The sequence below is a fragment of the Heloderma suspectum genome, chromosome 4 (genome assembly GCF_057233095.1).
Source record: "Heloderma suspectum isolate Gila_16-S chromosome 4, 16-S_ref, whole genome shotgun sequence".
Taxonomy (NCBI): domain Eukaryota; kingdom Metazoa; phylum Chordata; class Lepidosauria; order Squamata; family Helodermatidae; genus Heloderma; species Heloderma suspectum.
This window is the reverse complement of record NC_139461.1, coordinates 40,130,823-40,154,336: the sequence shown is the minus strand read 5'-3', so window position 1 is coordinate 40,154,336 and position 23,514 is coordinate 40,130,823. Positions and strand designations below refer to the sequence as shown.

The following is a 23,514-nucleotide window of genomic DNA, read 5'->3' as shown; positions in this document are numbered from 1 at the left end:
TGACTTCAGTCCATCAGCTGCAGTTTTCCTGCTAGTAGGCCTCTTGATTGGTAAGATGAGTCAAAGGTCGATATCGCCGCCTCAGCACATTCCATGCTAACGAGCTACCATTTATCTTATCAGGGCCTAGGAAGTGCCTGAAAAGTGAGGCTGTGTTTAGGGATGTGCTCACAGGTGGCTGTGCTGGGAAAGTTCTGATTGTTTTCCCTCTGAACAAGTGCTGTTAGCCTATGCTGGGAAAGTTGCAGATGAATGCTAATTAACACTTGCTTCTGTCATGCTGCCTCACTGCTGACATGTATGGTATAAAACCCATTTTACCCCATGGCTCTGTGTTCAGAGAAGCTGTCTGATCCAACCATTGGGTATGCTGGTGTGCTGTAAGTACTCAATAAAGTCTCCTTGTAAGCAAACCTGGATCTGGCTTATCATTATCTCAGTACCTCCAAACCTTAGCAGCCCACGGCTGGGGTATACAGTACCTTCTTTCTGATCAGGATAAGTTCATCACTCATAGAACTGCATTTTTGCATTAGCAGTCCAGAAGAACAGGAGGAAATTGTACAATCAATCAGTATCTGTTCCTTGTTATGAGGTTAATTTGTTATAAACACAGCTTAGGAAGAAAGTTTTGTAGGAGAAAGTATATTTTGTTTATTCTATACTGATTATCTTGATGTATATTTGTATGTTTTCGATTGCCTTATGTTTGTTCTGCTGAGATTCCATCACTTGTATTCAATCGTCGGTTGCCCTGGGAAAGCAGAAGTGAGGGGGATTCTGCTCTGGTACCATCCATTAGCCAGAGGACTAAGGGCTTCTGGTTTGTGGAGAGGCCCACATATCCAGCTCAGATGACGCTGCCAAAATTATGTAACTTCAGAATTAGTACCTGAATTTACTCACTTTCCTCTTCTGTTCAGACTCCTTTCTCCTTTTGCATTGTTTTTTAGATTGTGAGCTACAACCAGGGACTGTCTTATCTTTTAATCTCCATATAGCATTCAGACAATTTAGACACTTTAAAAGTGATAATAATTTGTGATAACTGTGATGAACTATGGGACCAATAAATAAATGTTGATTTGACTTATGTAATATGTACTACCATAATACATTTTTGTTTAGAAATATTTTATTAAAAATATGAAAAGGTAGCACAAATATTTAATTCTTTTTACTTTGCCAGTGTGAGAAGAACTATATTTAAAATTCCAAAACAAAGTTTTAAGACATATTGAAAACTATGTTGAAAGTACTTTATTGAAATCTCATTGAGTATGTCTGGCAAAGTGACAAAACACCAAGACAAAAGTTTAAAATTTTTTCACTTTTTTCAAAAATGTATCAAAAGTTAAGTTTATATTTATACAGAGAATTAAATTGTCACCTTGATTAATGGTCAAAATGATAATACTTTCAAAATTGCATAATTGTTAAAAAGTACTACCTATATAAAATAGAGAATTGAGGGGTGGGGGATATGTTCTATTCACTCCAAGGTCTTTAGAGACGTTTTAAGTTTCTCTTGCTTTTGGCACTTCCTGGCAGAGCATCTTTTCTATTTTGTCGTTTAGAAGATGAACTGCTACAATCTCTTGACCCATGGAAAGCACAGAGACATAAAAGGCAGAAGTCAAATGCACAGTCTTCTCGGCTACAGAATCCACGTTTTTTTAAGGACTGGTATTTTGCAGGACACTGACACCTTGGACAGGGTTTTAAAGCTTCATCACTGAAGAGAGTTTGGGCAACCTATATAAGGAGAACAGATCACATTTAGGATTTAATCACACATACATTTTTATTAGGCTGCTAGTTACCTCATCCCCACATCATACATTCTAGTAAGTTGCAAGACAATGGGTTTATTCAGAATGGGCTCATTCTCCTGGAACCCTGGCTTGTGGTGCTCGAGTAGTGTGCTCATGCACTCTGCCTGATTCACACTTGGCTCCTCCTCTAACATGGTGTGTTGTTGGCTTATGACTCTGGCTTGTCTGGGGAGAAACAAGCCAGAGTTCCCAGTTCATGTATAATCATAAACAAACCATGGACTGAGGTCCATGGTTTGTTTAGCTCCTCCCACTTGCAGGAGGAGCCTTGCAGGAGTGATTGGGTAGCATGCATTAGCACGCTGCTTTGGAACCCTGGCTTATCTTTACGTCCAAACCAGGCCATTGACTCAACTGATTTTTAGTCTAGAAATATAGTCAGGGTCAGAATATTGGAACAAGGATAACTGTTTTGGCAGTTGGCCTCTGTACACCACCACATTGAAGTTGAAAGGAAACACACCCAGATGGGAGCAAAGTCAGGACTTTCAGCTGTAATTCAAGGGGTTTGACAAAAGTGGGGCACTAACCACTCAGGAAGTACAGCCAGTGGCATACACACACACACGCCCATTGTTGGTGGCTCATAAGTAATGGAACAAACCAACATCATTTCAAACTTAAGGATTGCCTTTAATACCTGGATGAAAATCCTTTGCAGTCAATGACTGCCTGAAGTCTGGAACCCATGGGCATGACCAAATGCTGAGTTTCCTCCCTTGAGATGCTTTGCCAGGCCTTGACTGCAGCTGCCTTCAGCTGCTGCTTGTTTGTGGGTCTTTCTGCCTTCAGTCTTGTCTTCAGTAAGTGAAAAGCATGCTCTATTGGGTTGAGATCAGGTGACTGACTTGGCCATTGAAGAACATCCCACTTCTTTGCCTTGAGGAACGCTTGGGTAGCTTTCACTGTATGTTTTGGGTCATGATCCATCTGTAATATGAAGCAGCGTCCTATCAGCTTGGCAGCATTCAGCTGAATCTGAGCAGAAAGTATAGCCCTATACACTTCAGAATCCATCCTGCTGCTTTTATCAGCAGTCAGGTCATCAATAACCACCAGTGACCCGGCTCCATTGGCAGCCATACATGCCCATGCCATAACACTGCCTCCACCACGTTTGACAGATGATGTGGTATGCTTTGGATCATGAGCTGTTCTTTTCCTTCTCGAAACTTTTCTCTTCCCATCATTCCGGTACAAGTTAATCTTGGTTTCATCAGTCCAAAGAATCTTATTCCAGAACTGGGCAGGCTTTTGTAGGTGTTTGCTGGCAAAGGCTAATCTGGCCTGTCTGTTCTTGAGCGTTACCGGTGGTTTGCACCTTGTTGTGAAGCCTCTGTATTTAGATTCATAAAGCCATCTCTTGACTGTAGATGTTGACAATGACATGCCTACCTCCTCAAGAGCGTTCTTGACCTGGCTAGATACTGTAAAGGGGTTCCTCTTCACCATGAGCAGAGTTCTGTGGTCATCCACTTTAGTTGTCTTCCGTGGTCTGCCAGGCCTTTTGCTGTTGCTGAGCTTGCCAGTTAATTCCTTCTTTTTCAGGATGTTCCAAACTGTTGTGTTGGCCACTCCCACTGTTTTTGCTATCTCTCTGATGGGTTTATTTTGTTTCTTCAGCCTAATGATGGCCTCCTTCACTCACATGGCCACCTCTTTGGACCTCATGTTGGGAGTTCCAGTGAACAGCTACCAAATGCAAATGTAACACTCAGAACCACCTCCAGGCCTTTTATCTGCGTGATTGATCATGGGGTACCCAGGAAACAGGCCATACCTGGCCATGCAGCTGCTTGTCAGCCATTCGTTCCATTACTTATGAGCCACCAACGATGGGGGTGTATGCCACTGGCTGTACTTCCTGAATGGTTAGTGCCCCACTTTTGTCAAACCCCTTGAATTACAGCTGAAAGTCCTGACTTCGCTCCCATCTGGATGTGTTTCCATTTCAACTTCAATGTGTTGGTGTACGGAGCCAACAGCCAAAACAGTTATCCTTGTTCCAATATTTCTGGCCCTGACTGTATATTAAGGTAGAAGAATCAGTAAAGTTTTATCACAGTTGATAAGATACAAGAGCAAGAAACTGGTAAAAACTTAGTGGCCTATCCGTTTCCCTTACAGTTTCTGCAATAACCCTCACTTATATCTTCCACCTCTTACATAATGGTCATTGCCAAACGGGTCTCTCTCTCTCTCCTTCCCTCGCACACACGTTTTGCTCTGTCTGTAGTGCTCCACAGTAATTCTGTATACTCTATAGTTAAGAATTATGCTTTTTTCTGTTGTTCTAACAGCTGGTTGAAGTTGCCTACCTTTATATATGCTTCTTGCTTACTACTTGATGGAAGAATAGGGCTGCATCCCAGAGGTGTCAAAGGTGCATTACAAGAGGACTGCATTTGTGATACGGCAGATTTTGCTTGAGCCTGGACTGGTCGTAGTGCAAATCTAGTCATCATAAGTCTAGTTGCAGCATCTTCAGCATCCAGTAACCATTCCTGTTAAAATTACCAAACATTACGAATTATTTTCTTACAAGAATAAACTTAATTTGCAGTTTATCCTTCTATGTCAGTAATGCCGTTTAGCAGAAGCCCTAAGCTATAGGTTAGATAAACCATACATATATAGAACATTCATATAAAATTATGCTTCAGTCGCTCAGAGGTTCTCAGACTATCTACCTTCCATGAACCCTTTCCATGTACAATCATTGGCCATGGAACTCTAGCATGATACATAGGATTCTGAGGCATGTTCTGCAGTACATACTAAGTTCTTAGAGGGCACTGGCCAAGCAGGCCCTTTTGCCTTCACATTACCTCACATCAACTCTCTGCATGCTCTAGAACACACACTACACTCCTTTTTGCCTGCATATTGCAAGGGAAATTCAGTAGCAGGCAGGCTGTCTTCCAAGACTGCTTCCCAGAGTTCACTTTAATACAGTTTGAAAATCACTTCAGGAAATAAAGATGCATGCAAGATGGGGCAAGTAAAACTGTGAAAGGATCGGGTTTGATCTGCCAGAAATGTAAAACCCACACTGCCCCCGCCCCAGCAAAACACTCTTAAAGAGATCCTGTTGAAATACCAAGAATTTGAATGTATATTAAGTGTGGTTGGTCACTAAAGACAGTGCCTTTTAAGTGTGTCTGATGGAAGCTTTCTATTATAGACCTGCAAGCTGCTTCTGTTTAACCACCATCTCCCCAAACACCCCTCCAAAATGCCTATGCAATGTAATGTTACCTTAGCTTCTGCTCTCAGCTGTTTTATGTACAACTTCCTCCTCCGATTTGCATGCTTATCCTGTACAACAATTTCTTGCCAGTTTTTGCTTACTTTCCACATACTGAAACAAAGAATTATCATCAGCTACTATTCAAACATTATGCAAGAATTCAGGAGACAGGACTGCTTTGTCCCCAAAAAGTCCTTTGAGTGGTAAAGCTGAACTACATTGGGAGGTCTTAACCAAGAGGAAGTAAAGTATCCCCAGTGGTATTCAGCTTTACCAAAGTAGCTCCAATATTTGTTATATGTCAAATTCCTAAACCTTAATTAATGAAAGAGTCTAAAACATGTCATAATAAAAAAAGAGTAGAAGTGGACAACAGAGGACCTGCAACAAAACACTGTAGTAAAGAGTGCTCCTGTTGGAATGACATTGCTTCCAACTACTCCATTCCCCTTCCTCCAGTCCCACTCCAAAGTCAGCCAGCATTCTAGGCCCACCAAGCATGCTCAGTCCTCAAGGATTGATTTTGGGTACCCTCCCCCTTTCATGTTTTTTTTTTTTCTAAAGATACTTCCGCAAACTTTGAAGTATCACTGATCCGATACCTCCCTTTTGTACATGGGTGGTGCCAATTTGGCTACATAATGATAGGCAGTTGGAGAATTTTTGCTATTGGTATGTATGATTTCAATTTGGTTACACTTGTTTAGCATCACTGGGGGGATACCCAGTGAAGGTTTATGATCTTCCAAGTTGTCTCTCTTACCTGCATAGGCTTTCCACGGTTAGGATACCCAAAATCATAGTAAGAACATGTTTTAAGTCTCGATCTCTTAATTCTGTTAATATATCTAGCTTCTCGATGCCCATTTTCTTGCCAATGAGGTGAGCGACAATACATTTCAGCATAGACATGTCAGTTCCATCAATATTCTTCAACAGGACATTTTGCTCTGTTCTTTTACTTCTGCTTTGCATGAAGAGCTCATGAATTACTTGCAAAGCAGGGGTCCGGGATAGGCCCCCAAGTTTTGGAGCCATGCATTTATTGTCATCCTCATTAAAAACCAATTCATTCTCTTCACTAATAGCGCAAGCTGCAACTTTTGGTTTGTACTTCGAATTAGCAGGAGTAGTATCATAGTCTTCCTCTTTTTCTGATTGTGAGCCACGTTCTGAAAGAGTGGATAATCTTCTTGAGCGCTGTAGTTTTCTTACTCTTCTTTTTGAATTTAGAATGCTAGATGATTCATTATGTTTTTGAAGCAGTTCTTGGAAAGAGCCCTCATGATCTGACAAGGAATCTTCGGATTTATCAAAGCCAAGTGAATTATAGCTGCTGCTGTCAGGAGTTAATAGGCTCAAGTTGCTTATTTCTTTAGCTGGAGGTGTATTTATTTCAGATATGTTAAGATTAAATCCTTCTACGAGACTATTGATAGGTGTGAGAAATTGATCATTTGTTTTAAACAAAGTGCAATGAGGAGCTCCAATTAACTCTGAACAAGTGCTTTGATCATTATAACTAGTAAGGGCACTATCAATGAAACTGTTAAGTGTGTTTGTAGAAGATGTAAGCTGGATTGGAGATAAACAACCTGACTCTGACAAGAAGCTGCTTTTAGGCTTTGAATCATCTACTGTAGAAGTCCTCTGCTGGGAGAACACAAGCCTCAGTTTCTGACAACCAGAAATAGGGTCTCCACTTTTTAAAGTACTAGTAGCCAAAGGCTTGTAGCTCTTCTCTCTTGGAGAATCCAAGGAGCATTTTGACATTCTTTCATCAAAGCTAAGAAAGTGAAATAAACATGTTTTTTTACGGCTGTTCCCTGAAGGTACTTGTCTTTCAGAGCACCCCAAAGCACCAACAGAAGCTGCTTTAGACATAAGCAGTCTTCTGCGGAGCAACAAGTCTTTTTTAGCAGCTTTGGGTGTTTCAGAATACCCTGTATGTACACTGGTTTCATTTCTTTCTGATAAAAAATTAGCATTATTTTTATGTTCAATGGAAGACAAAACTGAAGTGCATACACTACTGGAATGTGAATGTTTACAATACTCAGGCAGGCCTCTTTCATTCTGTTCTCCTTTATGTTCTGAATAGATATAATCAAAGCTTGGATCCTTTAATGATTCATTGTATCCACTGTCATGAAATATAGAAGGGGAGCAAGAATCTTTAAAGCTGCAGTATCTTCCACTGTTGCCAGGAGAAGTCAGTCTGCCTCTTTTAAAAATATTAGATAGAATTGAGTGACTTTCTGACATCTTGTACTTGGAATTGGTGATGCTCTGTAAAATTAAAACAGCATTTTAAATCAGAAATTAAGAACATTATTATATTTAATTTAGAAAGTTGATAACCCTGGATAACCAACAGAATAGTTATAGAAAGTTATTTAATCACAGAAAGTCTAGTCACCACAGTTTAACCGATCCTCATTATATGCCTATGATAAAGTTATATGGAAATACTTCACCATGTTCCTAATAAGATGCAGCTCTTGTCATTTACAGTGCAGTTACTACCATATAAAGATAACATGACATTACACATTCACAAATAATAGTATTATAGTTTACACCAGTGGTGGGCAACTTGTGGCTCTCTAGGTGTTTATACCCAATTTTATATTATCACATCCTCAGTTATTCTGGAATAACTCTTCCAGGATTGTTTCAGTACCTGATTTGTTTATATTCCAAAGGAGTAAATCAGAGGCTGATAAAAAGTGGAAGAGTAAACAGCCCCCAGCAATATTAGAAAGCCTTGAAGTCATTCATTGAACTTCCTGGGATGTGATGATATAACATTAACAGAGTAAACATTAACTCCTCATTAAAAACAGTATCTTAAAACTGAATCATTACCACCTATTAAATATATTGAATTAAATTTTGCATTTCTATGTAAAAAAATAACCTTGTGGAAGAATATTTGACTTCTGAAGTTCAGGATTAAAATGACACAATACACTGTATATTATCTTTATTACTGCTAGACCCAGGGATTAGCAAATCATCACTGCCTAGGAAATTACATCCTTTCTCTCATCAGGATCATTCACTAAACCCGTTTGGTTGACCATGTACTCTTCGTTTATTCCTTCCAACTAGCTGATATCTGCAATTATGGACACTGTCCTATGCATGTTTAGACAGAAAGAAGTCCTACAACTCCCAGCATGCGTGGCTGGAGCATGCTGGGAGTTATAAGGCTTTTTTTCTGTCTAAACATGCATAGGATTGTTCCGTAAGAGTACTTATGATTCTACTAACCAAACAGCATGAATATGTAGTTTCCTTTTAAAAAAAAAAATATATATATTTTATTTTTGTCTTTATAAATGAAATAAACAGTTGTTGTTGTTCAGTCATTAAGTTGTGTCCGACTCTTCGTGACCCCATGGACCATAGCATCCCAGGCCTTCCTGTCCTCCGCTCTCTCCCGGAGTGTGCTCAAGTTCATATTCATTGCATCAGTAATGCTATCTAGCCATCTCATCCTCTGCCGTCCCCTTCTCCTTTTGCCTTCAGTCTTTCCCAGCATCAGGGTCTTTTCCAGTGACTTTTCTCTTCGCATTAGGTGGCCAAAATATTTGAGCTTCAGTTTCAGTATCCGTCCTTCCAATGAGCAGTTAGGGTTGATTTCCTTTAGGGTTGACTGATTTGACCTCCTTGCAGTCCAGGGGACTCGTAAGAGTCTTCTCCAGCACCACAGTTCGAAAGCATCAGTTCTTCGGCGCTCAGCCTTCGTCATAGTCCAGCTCTCACAGCCATACATTACTACTGGGAAAACCATAGCTTTGATTATATGGACCTTTGTCGGCAAGGTGATGTCTCTGCTTCTTACTATGCTGTCTAGGTTTGCCATAGCTTTCCTCCCAAGGAGCAAGCATCTTTTAATTTCATGGCTACAGTCACCGTCTACGGTGATCTTAGGGCCCAAGAAAGTAAAATCTGTCACTGCTTCCATTTCTTCCCCTTCTCTATGCCAGGAAGTGATGGGGCCAGATGCCATGAGCTTAGTTTTTGAATGTTGAGTTTCAAACCAGCTTTTGCACTCTCCACTTTCACCCTCAACTAGAGGCTCTTTAGATCCTCTTCGCTTTCTGCCATTAGGGTGGTATCATCTGCGTATCTGAGGTTGAGGATAATTCTCCCGGCAATCTTAATTCCGACCTGTGATTCATCCAACCCGGCGTTTCTCATGATGTACTCTGCATATAAGTTAAATAAGTAGGGTGACAATATGCAGCCTTGTTGTTCTCCTTTCCTAGTTTTGAACCACTCGGTTGTTCCATGTCTGGTTCTTACTGTTGCTTCTTGACCCTCGTACAGGTTTCTCAGGAGACAGGTAAGGTGGTCTGGTATTCCCATCTCTTGAAGAATTTGCCAGAGTTTGTTGTGATCCACACAATCAAAGGCTTTAGCGTAGTCAATGAAGCAGAAATAGACGTTTTTCTGGAATTCTCTTGCTTTCTCCATGATCCAGCGAATGTTGGCGATTTGATCTCTAGTTCCTCTGCCTCTTCGAAACCCAGTTTGTACTTGCGAAATAAACAGTACCAACAACCTAATCAATAGCTCCAGTTTCCCAACAATACAATATTCTTAAGAGGACACAGCAATAAAAAAAGGAGGAAAAAATTATTTAAAAGGATTAAATTTAAACTCCAATACACACGGGCTTCAAATCCCATTCTACTTAAAAATTATACCTGTAACATTGGCAATATTACAATTCAATACAGCATGATTAATCATATAATGTCATCAGTCTTATAGCAAGGAAGCAGGCCTACCATTCATTTCCAGTAACCATATATTGCTCTCCAATTAACATATAATAATAAAGCTTAACAATTTAACCAGCCAAAAATCTTACTAGCCAGTCTCATAATAATGATAGTAATAAAAAAGGAGATTAAAAAGGATAAATAATAACAACACATCACTAATAAATTTTATAATGTTATATGATAATAAAGCTTAAAAACAACCTTACAACAATCAGTAATATATTTTATACTAGATATATAAATGAGTGTGCACATTTCTATATACCCTCAAACAGTATATTTAGGTACAGTATGTCATATCCATTTTAAAGAAAAGGGATTTAAAAAAGAAAGAGAAAAATGAGAGAAAGCAGATGTATGTATGTATATGTATGTGTGTGTGTGTGTGTGTATATATATATATATATATATATATGCAATTAACTCTGGCCTAGCCTGAGTTATTCAGACTAAACATAGCCAGTTCACAAAACATGTTTATGGATTCCAGTTCATGGGGCTGGAACAGAAATCTCATGCATTTTTGCATTTAGCCATGCCTCCGCCATTTTGTGATTTAGGAACTTCTTCATCTGACCTTCAGAAACAATACAAAATGTAGCAGGATATTTTAAGTGATATTGTAAGTTCATTTGTTTTGCCAGATTTTTTGCCTTGATGAATTGCCTTGTTTTCTCAGCAACTTCTTTGGTGTAATCCAGAAATAACAATCTTGTTTCCAAAAAAGATTTCCACCCCCTCTTGCCAAACTCAGGATATAATTTTTTGTGGAGATTCTTGCAAATTGGACTATAATTGTATAGCCAGTCCCTTTGGCATTGCTCAATATCAAGTAAATAATCAGATGGCACAGGGAGTATCTCATGCAAAAGCTTATCTACAAAGGTAGACAAATTTACATCACTAGGCAAATCCTTAATACCAATAGTATGTGCATTTGCCCTGCATGTAAAAGCCTCCAGTTGAGAAATTCTGACAAAAGAGTTGTTGAAAAAAACTTGCAACGCAGTTTCGTTCACTGCCACCCTATCTTTCAGCTAGTTAACCTTCACCTCCATTTTTTTGCCAAGAATTGTTAATTAAATCCACAGCCCCTTGCAGGGTGGTGATGGAATTTTGAATTGTATCCAACCTCAGCCTGTTCAGCAAATTGCAAAGACAAAGTTTTTATCAGGGTAAATAACTCCCCTATATTTTCGGTTCTCGGCCCCTTTGCCAAAGGAGGTACAGGGGGAGTAGGCGGAGATGCATTTCCTTTTTTTCTCCTTGCTCTAGCCATGTTTCTTTTCAAACAGCTCTTGCAGGTCCTCAAATATTGTTAATATTTCTTAAACCATTCCTCAGATATTGTTGGTATTTCTTAATCCATAAATTACAATGGAGCACGTCAGCCCTAATTTCTCCTATTTAGATAGGAGTTTCAAAACAACTTTTGGCGATGATTAAGCTCTGGGAGGGTAGTCTTGGAATCCAGCCCCCCTGCTGCTTTGCAGAGAGGACTAATCTACCAAGACTTCATCCAGATGCTGCCTTGCCTCCCCTTTTCATTCCAGGGGAGAGATGAAAAGGTTTTTCAACCTTTTAAAAAGCTATTTGAGATAGCATCCCATGGAGGCTCCACAGAATGCTGCAAGGACGACATTGGCTCCGACCGGAAGTCTGAATATGTAGTTTCCAACTCATGAAGAAAAGCTGTTTTGCCCAGGAAATACAAATTCCTGCCTCTGAAAAGCTACGGATGCTTACAGCCCAATCCTATGCTTGTGTACTTGGAACTTTGTTCAACGGGTCTAACTTTCAAATAAGTGCATAGGACTGCAGCCTTAGCCTTCATTGAGTCATCTTGTTTTGTATTCTTGCATGCATACAGATAGAGCCAAACAGAGATCAATTTTGCCTCTTAAGTAGATAAAATGTTGCAATGCAAATAGCATGTGTGATGTATGACAAAAGGTTTCCAACTATGCTCCTAGGTGGTGTAAATGCTCTATTTAGTTGCAAACTAGTATGTTTTTGTTTTTATAACAATCAGTAAGCACGTTGTTTAGGAAATGTACATTTCAAAACAGGAAATTTTGTTTAAATTATTAGTTGAAATTGGTCTTGGTGACTTAAAATCAATCCACTCTGCTCTCCCAAGAGCTTGCTTCTTTACTTTATTTAAACAGTTGACTCCCATGACAGTTCACAAATTATTTTTGAAACTCCATTCAGTTTTAAAAGTAGTTTGCCATGCAGCATTTGGGACTGGTAAAATTAAAAGTCCCCATGGGATCACAGAACTAATTGCACAATTCATTTGGATCTTGGCCAGCATTTGCAATGGGTCTTCAAAAGTTCTATACTTACCCTGGTGGACTCACAAGAAGACAGCAGTTAAAATAAGTATTTTGAAGTGTGCAGGCATCACCTAGGATGCTGAGGACCAGAAACATTTGACATTACAAAATACAACAGTTTCTTAGATGTCAATAATCAGCTTTAGAATTTTTTCTAATAGCCAAAGGTATCTGATTGAGGGTGGGGGGGATCAATAAAAGGTTCATGTGTAGCACAAACTCAGAAGCCCAATTGATTTCAAGGGGCTTACTCCCAGGCAAGTGTGGTTAGGATTACTGTCTAGTGTGTTTTAAATGTTATATTCAAACTAATTAAAAGCTTTACTTGGAAATTATTTTCATTAGAATAGTTCTAAATACTTTAAAACATGACCCACTTCCCTGGAAATAAGTCCCATTGAAAACAATGGGATGTTTAAAAGATGAAGGCACAAAAAAATGTTAACATATAAGTGTTTTTAGCATCCCTGAAAAATAAACATATGCCGTTCCTAGGGATAATCACATGAGAAAGGTTCATTACAAAATTGATTTTAGATTTGACTAGTATTGTACCCACTCCAGTTGCCCATTTTGACTTGTATTATGTGTTACTAATGATTTTATGAAACAATGAATTTTTAAAAGTAGAGAATTTTCCACAGAAAAATATAGTACTAGAAAAATGCCCACCCCACCACAGAGGTACTTGGAGCAAAACTCTCCATCAGAATTCTGTCCAAAGTATAAGTACAAAACTCAGATAAGTTGATTTGTGTATGTCAGAATTCACATGATTGCAGTTTGCTAGGGATTGCAGAATTTAGAATGGAAAATTAGGGACTTTGAAAATACTGAAAATAATAAATCTGTACGGCAGACAGCAACCAGCAGCCAAAAAGAAAGAAAATTATACTTCCTTTTTATATCATCATCATTATACAAATCAGTGTCCCCATTTAAAATAGTGTGTGTGAGGTTCTGATCTCCCTACCTTAGACTGCAATCCTAACACACTGGTGTCACAAGTCTCTCTGATTGCTTTTGCTGCAACACAATAACATGGCTACCCAAAGCACAATTGTAATTGTAACTGTCCTCCTTGTGAAGAAAGGCAGCTAGGTTTTTAGCTTAAAGTAAAGAGGACTGAAAGAGCATGATATAGAGAAAATAACTAAAGAAGTTATACACACTCTCAACACAGGAGAACTCAATGTCATCTTATGAAACTGATTGTTCTGAACTTACCACCAAGCAAATGAATGTACTTCAAACAAGAATTAACTGTCACAGTTGTTGCTATAGCCACTTGCAGAGATGGCTTTATGGCTGTCAGACCACAACCTGGAGATTCCCTCAATACTTCTATATCTACAACTGAATTAGAAGACTAGGTAGTTGTGGCATCTCTCTTCTACTACCCCTCCAGTCTTTCTGTCTGCCTTCCCTTTGTAGTAGTGAGGACTTCTGATCAACTGCACAGCAGGGAGGAAGACAAGTGGGAAAATCACAAATGCCTACTCTCATTTAGTGGTGGATGGTGAGGGCATTCCTTAATTTGGACCTGGTAACCCTAAGTGGCTTTTTAGAAATAGTAGCTATTACTCAGAATAGCTTAAAATGTCTTGTGTTCAAAGGCAGCATGGTTTTGATTACCAGCCTTCAGCAGCAAGACATACTAAAACAAATGGCAGTACTTGCTTATAGGGAAACATAGGCTTCTACCTGCCCATAGGGAAACCCTGAATGCCCATAGGGAAACATAGGTTTCTCCCTGCCCACAGGTAGCCTATGTTTCCCAATGGGCATTTAGGATTTCTCTGTGGGCAGGTAGAAGCCTATGTTTCCCTATGGACATTCATACTTTCCCTATGGGCAAGTACTGTCATTTGTTTTAGTATGTCCTGTCAGGAGCAAACAGAAAATGATTATCACCTATAGACAAGGTACGAGTTTGCCAACTTTCATCTTTCTTACATGCTTGGAAGAGGGTAAGAATGTAGGAGTATGCCTCTACTGCTCTAAGTAACTAAGAAACAACCAAACAACTATTAGCATAATTAGTGTGCCACTAGAAGATATGATAGGCTGAGTTGGGAACAGAGTATTTAAAGGATATGGTCCCCAAGATACTGTATTTAGATGGCCTGCAAATTAATGCAAGATGACAAGGAATATATGATTCATTGTGCCTAGAAACATAAGCCTGCAAATGCAAAGTCTTAATTTTAGATCTTTTCCCTATAGTGGTCTTTTAAAGTACTTTGTATAAAACTCAAGAGCCTGTCTTCAATTTATTTTTTTCAGTTTAAGCAAGAGTTTTAGAATTCCCTAATACAAAAATGTAGTTATTTTCACCCTCAACATTTCACTACAGATACAACTTTAACCGTGCAATCCTATACTTGTCTACTCAGAAGTCCCATTGTTTTCAATGGGGTTTACCCCAGGTAAGAGCATATATTAGGATTGTAGCCTAAACTACTCAAAACATTTTCTTCCAGCTAACATTAACTGAGCTCCTTTAGTACTGATTTAGAGGATGTTAGCTGCGTGAAATATCCTCCATCAGAACAGGCAACGACCCTACTTACCTAGTGAGTTTGAAGGCCAGGAGTTGCTTCACCTTAAGTTTTCTTTATAGTTAAAATCAGAATGGGGGAGGAAAGATGAAAAACAACATAAACAAACAAACAAAAACACCCCTATAAAATATGTAACTAACTAATATTCTATATCATTAATGTAGAGGCGAAGTATGGTCAATAAACCATTTAGCGTCCGAACTCATTAATTACACTCTATTCATTCTTTCCTTCTCTAGTAACTTGTCTAAAATAACGGTGGCAGACACAGTACTTGGAGAGCTTCCTCCACTTTGAGCGAGGTACAACAGCAATTTCATGTCCCCAAATCCTCGCGCAAGCCAACGAGGGCGGTGAAACGGTTCTGCCCGGCGCCCGCCCGCCCCAATTCGGAGCAGAGGGAAAGTGATTAAATGGGGCTTTAAAAAGGGAACAAATTCGAGCTCATTCCCAGAACTGAGGAAAGAGCTGTGTACAAGAGGCGCTGCCTTCTGCCTATGGAAGACGGGGGGGGGGGGGGAGAGAGAGAGAGAGAGAGAGCAGCAGCAGCAGCAGCAGCAGCAGCAGCAGCAGCAGCAGCAGCAGCTCTAGGCTTCCCCGCTCGACTCAGCCCCCGGGGCGTTTGCCCGAGGGAGAGGGGGGGGAGGAGGAGGAGGAGGAGCCGCCGCCGCCGCCGCCGCCTTCCCCCGACTTAGCAGCGGCTGGTCTCGTGCTCCTGCTGAGGGTTTCCCTCGCTCAGTTTTAAACTACCCGCCTTCCCAACTGCTGTAGCTTCCCCCGCCTCCTCCCCCTCAGCACCGCCTCCTAGGAGAGGAGCTTGCAGCAGCGCAAAAGCATAGCCCAAGGGGGCGAGAGGTGGTGACAGTGGCGGTGGAGGAGCGGGCGAGGCTACAGTTGTGTGTTATAAAGGACAGAAACTTATTTCACCGGGCTGGGCAAGGAGCTGTTTGAGGAGCCCACTTCTTGAAGCGGTTTCATCCAAAATACAGGGTGGTGTTGTTATAATCCAGCATGAACGACGGCTTCTCTTGTCAATTTTTCACTCTCTCCTTCCTATCCCAACTTGCTGGCTTCACTACGCGTTTGTTTCCACTCCCTTCCAGATCAGCTAGGTTTCTTTCTTTTCCCCATTCTTTTGCACTATACTTTAACAAAGTTTTTATGCCCTATTGAATAAGTGGAATATATAAGCCCCCACCTCCAATTCCGCAGTCACCTTCAGTATAGTGGATTAGAATTCCCACTTCATTCTGCATGGAGAAAAGTCAACCTTTCGGCCCAACAAGCAGAACTGGTGTAAGAATGAAACAGGAAGTCCCTGGCTCAAATCCTGCCACAGCCTTGAATTTAGACTGCCTTAGGCAAGCCTCAGTTTCCCCATCTTCACTATGGGGGCAATGTTGACAAATCTTACAAATAAGCGAAGGTATGTAAAGTGCTTTGAACATTATAAAGTACTATATAAATGCTTATAAAGTACAATATAAATGCTTTATAAATATAAAAATTATAAAGTACTATATACATGCATTCCCCAGTCATGCTGACTGGGGAATGCTGGGAGTTGTAGGACTTTTCTGTCTAAACATGCATAGGATTGTGCCCTTAAAGACTCATCCAGCCCACTTCTGTGTATGTCTACTCTGAAAGTAGTCCTACTATGTTCAATGGAGTTCACTCTCAGGTAAATGTGTACAGCATCATAGCCTGAATGGCGGCTAACCTATATGATGATGATTTTTTTTTTAGATAATGCCACCAATCTATGCTAAATGACCTGAAGTATGCAGAATTAGTGTAAAAACGACGGGTTGGATCTAGATGCAGTCATGCTTAGAGGAGATCCACTGAAATCAATAGGAACTTGTTATGACTAACTTGTCCTATTGATTTAAGTGGGTCTACTCTAACCATGACTAATTCTGAATCCAACCCTGTGCCTGGACATAATCCTAGACTTATGCCTCTTAATCCTAGATTTATTGGCAACTGACTGTGAGGAAATATGCTCTGCAAATGCTCAGATTCACTCTTCCATCCAACTAGCCTACAATACAAGGCAGGGGAGGAGAAATGTAAGCTGTTGCAGGTGACATGCGCCTGATATAGATTTTGGGTCTGAGCCCTGGTGAGCTTCATCTCAAATTAAACTATTACATTTCTTTACTCATCAGTAAATGTGTTTAGAAATGGACCTTTAAACTAAGAAAATAATATAGGAGATATATAGGAAATGTAGAATAGCTCCAGTCTTTAGTGACTTACACAAATCTGTGATGCAACCACACTTGAAATACTGTGTATAATTCTGATAATTGCATAGTTAAATTATCAAATTTTCAACCACAAGATGTAGCAATGGCTGCTAAAACTTGAATGGCTTTAAAAGGGGATGATACAAATTCATGGAAGATAAGGCTATCAGTTGCTACTAGTCATGACTATATTCTACCTGCAGAATCAGAGGCAGTATGCCTCAAAATACCAGTTGGACAAAGATGCCTCGTTCCATTGCACGCATGTTCTCCTTGTGGGCTTCCCATAGCCATCTGGCTGGTTACTGTGAGAACAAAATGCTGCTCTGTATATGCCTTTTGTGGTCTTATGACTGTTTCTTATTTCTACTCAGAAGTAGGCTCCATTGGGTTCAATTAGGCTTGTGGCTAGATAAGCATGTATAGGATTGCAGTCTGTGTTTTAACTTGGCTCTGAATTTTGTTTAACTGCATATCTCCTTTGTTTTGAGTTTTCTTATTGCTGTTGTGTTGTCTTAATGAATTATGGGTGTTTGGTTTTAGAGTGAGTGGCAATTGGGGGCAAAGAACACAATTTAAAATGGTTGAAATGAAATAAATGTCTTCTTTCATGCTAGTCAGCTGCCCCTATTCTGAATCCAGGAGATAGTTGGTAAACATTTTGGCTGCCCCAATAATGTCTTGCTTAAAAACTGCATCTCAGTTTTGATGGCACAGAATGTACTGATTTTCAAGATTCTGAACATATTATTTTGAGAATAAAGAGTCTTGTGGCACCAAGGACTAACAGAGTAAGTTGTTTTTGCTGCAACTGATTAACACTACTACCCCTCTGGAAAAAAATTTCAGAGATTAGTTACAGTAACAATGTACACATGAGGGAAAATACTAAAAAGGTGTATATTGTGACATAATATCGGACAATAGCGGTGACTATTTGAACAAGTATTTGCTGAACAATCCACTAAATACAATTGAAGTGGCTTCTAGACTTATCTTATGGCTTCCTACTTCACTTCAAACTAAAATAAATGTTCCGGGTTTTCCCGAGATAACGATTACTAAGTTGTTAGGACAGATAAGAAAGCGCTACATTGAATTATAACCCGTCTCTTTAATGAAGTGGGAGGGAGCGATCACATACAAACTCTTTTATTCTCCTTAGCTATAGACCTTCTTCCGCTTCCGAATTAGTGGGGTGGAGCTTGGATGAAGTGAGTGGGTTGTGGCTTTCTTCGCTGTCCTTTGGTTACGTCAGCAGTCTGCGCCACAGATCCGTGCTTGGGAAATACGGACTGGTAAGCGAGTTGGATACGCTCCTCGTACCTTTTTCATAATTAATTTGCTTTTGGGAAGAGAAGGCTGTTTCTGTTGAAAGGGGGCTAGTCTGTATCACGTCTCCCCAAATTCCTTAGGTCGGTCCCACATTTTCCTCTCTCCTTTTGGTGTGAGACTTTGTAGATCAGCCCGCGAGGGATGAGTTATGAGCTAGTATGTGATTAGGGTAGATATATTGTATCTTCTTCGAATCGCGAGCTCCTTCCTTTCGGGATCCTCTTGAGTTGGGGTTTAAAGTCAATGTATGTTAACTCCCAACCTGAGGAAATCTTTCCCTTTCTCTGATTCATATATTAAAAAAAACAATTCCTCAACAATGACTGAAGTGGATTGATGGGGGAGGCTATACGTGTTTAAAAACGATACGATATATATGTTCTAGCTTTCTTTTACTGACAGAATATGGACACACAGAAAGACGCTCCCCCTCCAAAGCAGCAACCTATGATATACATCTGTGGAGGTAAGCCCAATCCATGCCTTACAGGTAATAGGGATGTGTAATGTAAGTTTTGTTGCATTGTATCTTGCTGTAATGTTCCTACAATGGGAGTTACTTTTATGTTCATAATGAATCCTGCCTGTTTTTTTTAAAAAAACAACCCTCAGAATTCTTTGAGTCTAAATAAGACCGAGGAAGGCAGATGAAGATGATAACAGGTGCCTGCTGCTGCTGCTGCTGCTGCTGCTTCAGCTAGGCACTTATCTTATGCAAAAAGGCCATCTACCATCAGCTGCCCTATGGGAGGAACATAGGAGAGAGGTGAAGGTGACACCAGGTGTCTGCTACAGTTGCACTGCCCTGCCCCCAATATACCACCCCTTGCCCTGTGGGAAGGAGCATCAAATGCTACCTCAGGAGTAGGCAACCATTTTGGTCTCATTTGGCAATTTGAGAAACTGTCATGGGCACCACCACAAAATGGCTCCCTTGGAGGTCATGGCTAGTCACAATGGAGAAGTAACCTGCCCAAAGGACTGGGTACAAGGCAGAGGTGGGGTCTGAGCCCCAACACACTAAACAACTCTTTTGAATCCACAATTTTGAGCACCAACTGAAATCCACTTCACAAAATCCATTTCACATTCCTTTCTATCTCGTTTTCTCTCTCACCCTTAGACTGTCTGTCTGTCTGTCTCTCTCTCTCACCCCCCATATCTCCATCCATTCATACTCACAGACATGCAAACACCGCACACTATGTATACACATACATCCTTCCCTTCTCCTTCTGACTTCAAGCACACAAACAACTGCACTCTTTTTCAGGATCCCTGCGAAATCTCCCCTAAAATCTTTCTCTCACATGCACCGCCATCCATTCAGACATACAAGCCCACAACCCTCCCCAAACCCCCAGGTTGTTCCCAGGTGGCTCCCCTAGCCCTGTAGCTTCCTATTGCTCACCCTTATCTTCCTCCCTGCTGGCTACCCTGAACCACCCAGCTGGATTACTGCTGCTTTCCCTACCCCCTCCCTGCTCTTATCCCCCCACCCCACTCCATCTTACTAGATGGAAGTGACAAGAGCTCCTTTTCTTATTTCCCTCCTTTTTTGGTGGCTGGGTGCGCACCATCTTCATTTCCTAAGAATGTATGTGAGTTCCACATATGGCCTGGAGGCATCCTTGGGAAATGAAGATGGCAGTAGGTGAAGACCCTCACTTTGCGTTGGAACAATCCCAACTTCCAGTAAGAAAATTTGCTACCTTTTCTTCTAAATGGGCGGGGTAGGGCACCTTGGTGGGTGCCAAGTAAGGTGTTAGGAGTGCACTGCTGCCCATGAACACCATGCTAGCTTGTGCTCCAGTGAGGCTAGTTTTGTGTTATAAATGTTGTGAACTGCTTACAACATCTATAAAATAGTAAAAGAAAAAGAGCAGGGTATAAGGGAACAATCCTATGGGGGTGGCCATAAGCCTCCAAACTCAGAGGCTTACAGCCATCCAATGCAAACTGGGAGGAGCAGTCATCTTCACCTCCATGCTCTCCCTGATCTGCATTTTAGCTAGACAGGCTTTTTCACCTGTCTAGCTGAGGTGTCAGAGAGGGTGAGGGTGTCTGGATATGGTGTAAGCCAGCCTCCCCAGTCCCCTCCCCTCCCCACCCCTTTCTGTCCTCTCTGAGGTCACTGGTGTGGTTCTCTACATGCCGGCTATGAGGGGAAAGGAGTGGGGATCTCGGACTCCTGGGTCCGAGGTTGGAGCACTGTCTCCAGCCTTGGATCCAGGAATCAGAAGTATTCTGTGGCCCCCCAAACTCTGTCTAGGGTCCATAGGATTGCTCTCTAAATCTACTAAATAAAGCAATAATAGATAGTGAGCTCATACCATTCTAAGAGCAATGAATTTGACAAATTCTAACTTATGAAATGCTAAGAATCTTTCATAATTCTGGTGAAAATGGATTTATAAAATATAATGGAAAGATTAGTTTATTTCACTAAAATGGTAGAGGAATTAGGGCACAATCCTATGCATGTTTACACAGAAAAAAGTGCTACAACTCTCAGCATTTCCCAGCCAGCCCTTAAGTTTATTTTAATGTTACAGTCATAACCTAACAGGACTAATATTTTTTTGTTTTGCCATGAGTTTATTCTGTTTTGTTCCAATTTTCCTTCTGACATTGGCCTAACAAAGTATTGATATTTCTTACTTGCAGAATGTCACACAGAAAATGAAATAAAAGCAAGAGATCCTATCAGGTGCAGGGAGTGTGGTTACAGAATAATGTACAAGAAAAGAACTAAAAGATGTATCCTTTTACATGGGCCTGTTCCTTGCTTGATTTTTACATGCTGATTCTAACCTGTGCTTTTAACATTCCATTAGGCTGCACCCCTATGCACACTCACCTGGGAGTAAGTCCCATTGAACTCAATGGGATTTACTTCTAAATAGGCATGTGTAGGATTAAACTGTTAATGTCTCTGAAATGCCATGATGTGATTTTGTTCTGATGCAGCTATCTACAGTCTCATCCATACTTATATGACAGTGCTGTGAGTCTCTGGTTCTCTCCATATATAACATCTCCTACACAAAGGTTCCAGTTGGAGAAAAAGTCCAATCCTGCCCCCTCAACCACCATGAAGACACACACTGGACAGATTATTCATGTTGTAAACAGAATGTATGAACTGTTCCTTAGGGTCACCTTTAAAATGGGTTCAGATACGTTTGTTATACAAGGTATAGCATTATACTTACATGTATATCTGATCTGATCTATTCTAAGCATGCTTAACTCCTGTTGAAATCACCAGGACCTACAGATCCTAAATCTGCAATCCTGTGCTCACTTGGGAGTAAGCCTGAATGAATTCAATAAGGCTTATTTCTCAGCAGATGTCTATAGGATTGTGCTGTATGCATTTACTCATAAGTAAATATCATTACATTCAATAGCTCTTAAAAGATACAGGTTGAATAGCTAACTACGGAGAGGAGAGATGTCAAAGCTCCACACTGAAGCATGGAGAACAAAAAGCATGAGCTATTTCTGCTTCCTGCTAATCTTTTACCTTGAGTGTCTGAAGCTACTTTTACATTAATGTTTATAAGATAACTCCTGCATTCAGGCACATTCTACATCCTGTGTACTTAAGCCCTATGCCAAAACCATTGTTCTGCAGAAGAAGCAGAAAGATCCTTATTGGAGGAGATTAGTATAGGGTCCAATAAATCCTCTCCATTCCCTCCCACTCCTTAGCTGGCTCTACTCTGGGGTAGGGTAATGAGGAGGAGAAGGAGATGGGACAGGTCTCCCATTGCAAATCATGGTTAGTAAGCTATGGGGTGTTTGTCGCAAAGGGCCAACTGGAGAGAGGAGAGGGTTCCAATGAGCCCTGTGCTAATCTGTTTCCATTTGCACAGTTACACTTACTGGATGTGTGGTTTGTTGTCCAAGTGTGTTAGGAGTATGTGAATAATTCTTCATGATAACTTTCCCATTTTTTTCTTATGCTTTCCAACTGTTTTCTTTAACTCTACTATAGTGGTTGTATTTGATGCCCGATGAAGAGACCAGAAGATGCACCTAGTTTACTTCAGTGTATTGTAAAGTCTTCATATGTTGACTTTTGTTATGAGCAAATATATTCTTTTATTCTGATAGTGTAAATTATGCAGCTATTGCAATAAAGTTTTACTCATATGTTTTGCTGACAGTTTTTCCAGTAATTAAATTTTAAAATATTTATAATGTAGTTGCACAATCTGTTTAATTAAACAGGCTGCTTATATTAAGGCCAAATCTGGTTCTTGTTTCCAGATTCTCTGATGGTTTGGGATGGGGGAGGGTTCACCAATGTGCTAGAATGGATAATGTGCCAGATCTTGACCAGGGAGCTGAAGTTTAAGTCCCTGTTCAGCCTTGAAGCTCACTGAGGGACATTGGGTCCAGTCATTTCCCCTCAGTATAACTTAACTCACAGATTGGTTGTGTCAGGATAAAAGGTGTGTCTATGTTGTAGGGTATATAAGCCGCCTTGAGCTTTGGGGAAGAAGGGCAGGATAAAAATGTAATTTAAAATCTTTCCTTCTCTTTTTAAAATGGGGACTTTCTCCATAGAAATATAAAACGCTGACAAGTTTTAAAAATTTTGCAGATTGCATGTTTAATTTTTCTATAGATAGTATATAATGTTTGCTTTGTATTTTTCTCCCAAAGTCCTAAAAATAATAGTCTCACTCTTCCTATGTTTTGCTTTTTTTATTCCACGTGTTTACTGAATGTAGCTTTAAGGTATGGTTTCATTTTAGAATATTTTGAGATAGATCTTTGCCCTATTCTTAGGTAAAGTGATACTTCTAGGGAACCCAAGGATTGGCCCCCACATATCCTCCCTGCTGCTGGCACAGAGAATACCAGTTGCAAATAGCAGGGAGAGGATCCAGGGCAGCCTTCCCCACTGAGCAGAGCAGAGGAAGCTGCTCCAGCTTGTCTGGGGACTACAGAAGCAAGCAAGCTTCCAGAGAGAGAGCGCGATCACAGCGAGCGAACAGGGGGACAGGGGGAGCAAACGAGTTGGCCAGGGGAGCTGCAGTGGCAGAAGAGACAAAGGAGACAAAGGCAAAGAGTGAGTACGGGACCAGGCACAGGCTACTCTAGAACAACCAGGAAGCTATAC

The 23,514-nt window shown here is 40.5% G+C and overlaps 2 protein-coding genes across 2 annotated transcripts; one reads left to right on the top strand and one right to left on the bottom strand.

The window, feature by feature from the left end:
* Positions 1-1,126: 1,126 nt before the first annotated feature.
* Positions 1,127-15,524, bottom strand: FBXO43 (F-box protein 43). The gene is made up of 5 exons (XM_084849020.1): positions 14,797-15,524; positions 5,849-7,374; positions 5,094-5,196; positions 4,154-4,339; positions 1,127-1,755 (listed from the first exon to the last, which is right to left on the bottom strand). Exons 2-5 carry the CDS (start codon positions 7,348-7,350, stop codon positions 1,507-1,509), a joined length of 2,040 nt encoding a protein of 679 aa, XP_084705146.1. The 5' UTR covers positions 7,351-7,374; positions 14,797-15,524; the 3' UTR covers positions 1,127-1,506.
* Positions 15,525-18,311: 2,787 nt separating this feature from the next.
* POLR2K (RNA polymerase II, I and III subunit K) lies at positions 18,312-23,083 on the top strand. The gene is made up of 4 exons (XM_084849021.1): positions 18,312-18,340; positions 18,780-18,843; positions 21,045-21,137; positions 22,381-23,083. Exons 2-4 carry the CDS (start codon positions 18,783-18,785, stop codon positions 22,401-22,403), a joined length of 177 nt encoding a protein of 58 aa, XP_084705147.1. The 5' UTR covers positions 18,312-18,340; positions 18,780-18,782; the 3' UTR covers positions 22,404-23,083.
* The last annotated feature ends 431 nt before the right edge of the window (positions 23,084-23,514 follow it).